The following is a 5168-nucleotide window of genomic DNA, read 5'->3' as shown; positions in this document are numbered from 1 at the left end:
CCCCCCCATCTCCCTTCCAGCAAAAACCGATGCAAGGGAAAACCCAGATGCACGTGCAAAACGTGAAACTGTTTTCCAGCAGCTCATCCTGCCGGAGCGTGACGGAGTTATGTAGTAAGGCAGGGCTGGATCTGTGCAGGGGAAACAGCAAGTGGCTGGGGGAAAGGAGGCGCAGGACCACCCTTCAGCAGCAGCCTGCGGCTCCAGCAGATGAGCTGCAACAAAGGGACCAATTCAGGTCCAAATTTAGGACCTTCCTGATTTGATCGCACCATACTGTGCTATGGCACCCAACTTCAGCAACTGCTCCCACACCTACCTCGCTGTCTGAGATGTCAAAGCTAGTCATCAGAAAAACTATTCCCAGTAAAGCTGAGTGACACACACAAAAAAAGCACTAAATTCTTAAACAAGGTTTGTTACTCATCTCTACCGCTGATCTTTCATTTCAAAGATGACACTCCCTGCTGGGCTGTGATTTTCATTATCACTGCCTGCCCTTGAGCTTTTCATGCACAGCACATTCCTTTGGTGACAGAATGGTATCAGCTGTATCACCGACCGGTGGAAGAAAAAAAAAAAAAGAAACAAAACCCACATCAGACACATGCTCTGCAACCTTCCACCTGTACAAAATCTAGTATTGTCAAGCTTGTACCCCATTGCTCCTCAGCAGCAGACACACATAAACCTTTCCAACAGCTGCAGAGTGATGCTCTGACAATACTCAATTAACCAACGAGAATTTTTTGCCCTTACAACTGAGTGGAAAGTCAGCAACAAAGAGGAGGAACACAGGCAAATCAATGAATTATTCAAGCCAGACATCATCACAGTTGCTAATTTGGAGGCTTAAGCTTCAGCAGCTCAAGGCAGAGGCACCTCACCCCGGTAAGATTTGCACAACGGCACAACCAGGACTGTTCTCTCTTCTGGGACAGAGTCAAGGGCCTGAGATTTCCAGGCTGGAAGATGGGAAGAAAATTGGTAAAAGATACCCAAAGCGTAATCCCACCGGGATCCGCAGTGGCTTGCGGGTCAGTGGCCTGGGCTGCAGGAGAAGTTCCCAGGCACTATCACAACACAAATGCCCGGCCCTCACAAGTCAAACAGGGAGGGCAGGCGGAACACCACACACAAAAACCTGGCAGACGCAGAGGTTTGCAGTTATCTTTTGGGGGAATGGTATTCAGCAGGCAAACAACGGGAAGGCCTACCAGGCGAAAAGAGCAAAGCAAGGCAGGCAGATGTCTAATTCTGAAACTTGAAAGGACTTGCACACTATCTAACATGACAGCGAGTCATTTGCAGCCATCCGGGTGAAGGACACAGTGCCAGGACAGGGGAAGCCACTCAAAGTCAACACCAGTCCCACCCTCCTCCTCTCATCACCTGGCTGTGCTTCCCCATACCCCTCCACCCCGCCCCGTGTCAACACTGACACTTTGATCACACCGCAAACCCGGTCAGTGCAAGCCTAAAGCAGAGGAGATAAAAGAACCACAGTGTCCTCTTATTGATGCACGTGCTGCCAGAAAACAGGCTTTTCCACATTGCAATGGGGTGCAGTTTAGCAAACGTCGATTTTGGTGACAATAATCAGCTTCAGCAGCTCTGAAGCCTCCTGTTGCTCAGTCTGTATGCAAGCAATCCCTCACTGGTGCCAGAGATGTATCAGCAGAACTATGCCAGCTTGTGGAACTCATCCAGATTTCAGAAAAGCCCTATAACTAACCACCCCACACACCTTTGGACTCCTCAAGCAGGAACTGTTGTCAAGAGGAGTTCAAAGTACAACGTCACACACCTCACAGACTAGGCAGAACTTAACCTGGTATGAAAAAATCACCATGTTCAAACCTAATAAATATTCAGATTTAACTATAGTACAATTCAGAGACAAGAGAATGAACCAATTTAAGGGCAATTCTCTGGAATAAACCTAAACACCTGCAAGTCTTGTAACTACAAGGGGATTTCACCCCTTGTACCCATCAGATCGACCGCTAAGTAAGAAGAACCAAAGTCATGCATATCAATACTTGAAGTATGGCTAGAAATGCCATTTGTCTATTTAAGAACACCTAGATCCATTAACTATCCACTCCCTCACCCATCTGAGCACATAACATACTTCCTTTATCCAATCCAGGCCTGTATCTCACCCTACACCAAAATTAAAATTTTTAATGCAGTACCACCAGTCTCTGACAACCTAACTCAAGAAAAAATGGGGCAGGTATGTGGGAGTCAAGAAGTCAAACGGCATACAAAAGAATAAACTCACTTCAGCTCTGATTAAACAGGGCACTCATAAAAACAGAGGTCAACATCAGAAAATATTTTGTGAGTCATGAGGAGAGATTACTCACCATGCACTATTCAACTTACTCATCACAGTGTGCTACGGACAGAACTGCTCACCATGTATTCATTAGGAAACCGTGGCCTTTCCTTTGAGAAAAGCAGAAGGCGGGGGAAAGAGTCATACTTTCAGTTTTGTATGTAAGCCAGTGGGAGGCTGTATCTGCAACACCAATGCTCTCTCCTCCCACGGCCCTAATTAGACTCGTAGGGAAATACATGTTTCACATCACCCTCCCAGGCTCTTTTAGCATCCCAACAAGCACCAGTTTGTCAGCTGAGCTATTATGCAAACTCAGCAGTCTGAAGAGACCCCCACTTTTCCTAGTACACATGAAGTAAGCAGCAGCCCTGCAATAAATAAACACGTTATTAATCCAGACATCCATTAATACGAGAGATTAGACCCTCAGCCTTTTACGCAGCAATACTGATGCCGCTAATTTAAGATGTAGTAAGAGCATAAAAATAGCCAAGTTACTCAATACAAGGTTACATCACGCAGCAGTGCTCATCAAGCAGAAGGTCTACAATACCACTCAGGCTCTGATGTTGGGAAAGATGATTCCCTGCCATTCCTGGCGCTCACACCAAAAATAATTAGCAAGGACTGTGAGTCTCCCCTCCCCTTGCTCTCCAGCTCTCTTTGGAAAATATATCTCACAGCGTACAACAGGAAGCAGAAAGAACGCTGCTAAATAAAACTACTTGAAGCTTATTTTGTTCTTCCCCCCAGGTATCCCACCTTGCTTCCTAGGAACCAAGCAGCAGAAAGAGTGGTGAAACTAAGAAATGTTCTGCTTACGTCAAACAGAGCTGAGCTCTAAAACCACAACGGTACATATACCCTGCTGCCAACTCAAGGCTGAGCCAAAGAGGGAAAGAAAGTCTACAGTTCAGCAGAGTACAATGTTAGCAGGCCAAACACTGCCGTGGACAGAGAGGAGGATTTATTTCTAAAGCTCCAGAGTTCATCCGCTGCTGCAAAGGCCAGCGCTGCAAGCGGCGCGCGCGTGTGTGTATGCATGCGTGCCCACGCACGCAAGCGCACGCTTCTGTAATATGCGGCATGATCTTTCCACCAAAACTGCAGGACGGAATATTGATTGGCTCCAGATGAACCGTCTACTTCTGTACGACCGTGGAAAAATTTGCAACGCAAAGAGGCCGGTTTAATGGCAGAAGAACGTTCGGGTGTTGCGATTATTTCTTAGCGCGCGCAGACGGCACATGTGGAGAAGCTCCCCTGCCCGTTGCGTTTGTGATTCACTGGAAAAGAAAAATCTATGTACTCTGCCATCTTCAGAACTGGCTGCTCAAGTTTTCCTAAATTAACTAAATCCTTATTTCCCATGCTGCAAACAGCATGAAAATGCACATTTTAAGGAGGGGGAGGAAGGAGGGGAAGCTTGGAGGTTGTGGTGTGGTTTTGGTTGTTTGGTTTTTTTTTTTTAAACCGGTAGGAAGTTTTGTGAATATACCTAAACCCATTCCTTCCTTCCAGATTAATCCCTAACCTCTGTAATCTTTAAGATAACACTTCATCCAGCCCACTCGGAGACACAAGTTACTCTTTGGCGACACGAAGAAAATCGAACCGGTCATCGTTATACTTTCAGTTTCTGTGAATTTAAGCAGAGCGCGCGCCCGCGAACACACACACACACACACACACAAATGACAGAGCTGCCCAAACAGGAAAGGCTGCAGTAACCAGTGTGTGCTGGAGCCTCCAGCTCCGGGAGCAGCCGATGAAAACAGCACGCCAGCATACATGGAGGATGTTTTGGAAACCACAGATACAGCAACAGCACCAAAAGGCAGGCAGCAGATACACAGCCATCTCCCCTGACACAAGCGATGTATTTCTAATCATTCGCACACAAGCACGTTAGGATTGCCAAGCGAGCAACAATATCAGCAGTATCAGCTGCCCCAGCCTGTGTGTCCCAGCACGTTCTCCCCACGAAGCAGCACACACGTACAAGAGCAAAGCCTGAAATACAAGGAATAATCAACAGCACCCAGGCCAAGTAAAATAGAGGGAGAGATTTTTTTTTTTTTCCTTTTACAAACTCTTCTCAGAGGTGCTACAGACAGGGTGAAAATTTGTCCAAGGATTGGTACAAACACTACACACATACCGAAAAAAATAAAAAAAAAAAAACCAACACACAACACCACCCTCTCAAGCCTTTCTCCTCTCGTGAGATTTTCACTAATTCGAACATGGACATTGTTATCAAGGTCACACATCTCTCACTCAGGGCTCAGGAGAGGCAGGAAAAAAGTCAGGCAAGTTAGAAAAAAAAAAAAAAAAACGGATTACGGCTGCCATCAACTGACAAACCTGACTTGAATTCTGTTCAGACTAAATAAAAGAGAACCTACAAGGGCACTCGCTCGCGGGAAACGAAGGCAACGGCCCCAACCCCACTGACACATACCGCAGGCGAAGCCCCGCTGCCCACAATTAACGCTTCTCCTCTGTTTATTTCCACTCCCGCGGCCGGTTTTGGAGGGACGGCCCCGACCACCCGAAGCCAGCGATAATTTAGGCGACATTTATCAGGCAGAAAGCCCTCTCGATTTCACCCTGCTCGAAGCAGCTCTCGTTATTAACCAGTTACACGAGCCGAGCTCAGGAAAAACACGAAAACTTTTCATTAACCAGTCCTCCTCCTCCCCGCCCTTAAGTTTAGTCAACCAATTATAAAAAGAAATTGGGGATTTGACTTCCAGGAGAGCAGCAGCACCCCGGGCTGGGGAGCCCGGCAGGCTCCAGCCCGGCACCCCCTCACCCT

General features: G+C 47.0%; 1 protein-coding gene across 4 annotated transcripts in view; it reads right to left on the bottom strand.

Annotated features, from left to right (window-relative positions):
• Nucleotides 1-2391, bottom strand: part of DOT1L (DOT1 like histone lysine methyltransferase) — a 66135-nt gene extending 63744 nt beyond the window's left edge. For all 4 annotated transcript variants that reach the window (XM_026865226.1, XM_026865229.1, XM_026865227.1 and 1 more), the window contains exon 1: nt 2373-2391. In XM_026865226.1, coding sequence (XP_026721027.1) covers nt 2373-2375 — 3 coding nt within the window. In that variant the 5' untranslated portion in view covers nt 2376-2391. The remainder of the gene's footprint in view (nt 1-2372) is intronic.
• Nucleotides 2392-5168: the final 2777 nt, after the last annotated feature.

The sequence above is a fragment of the Athene cunicularia genome (genome assembly GCF_003259725.1).
Source record: "Athene cunicularia isolate RWA chromosome 28 unlocalized genomic scaffold, athCun1 chr28_part2, whole genome shotgun sequence".
Classification (NCBI taxonomy): domain Eukaryota; kingdom Metazoa; phylum Chordata; class Aves; order Strigiformes; family Strigidae; genus Athene; species Athene cunicularia.
The sequence above is the reverse complement of the archived record's forward strand: the minus strand, read 5'-3'. Positions and strand labels throughout refer to the sequence as shown.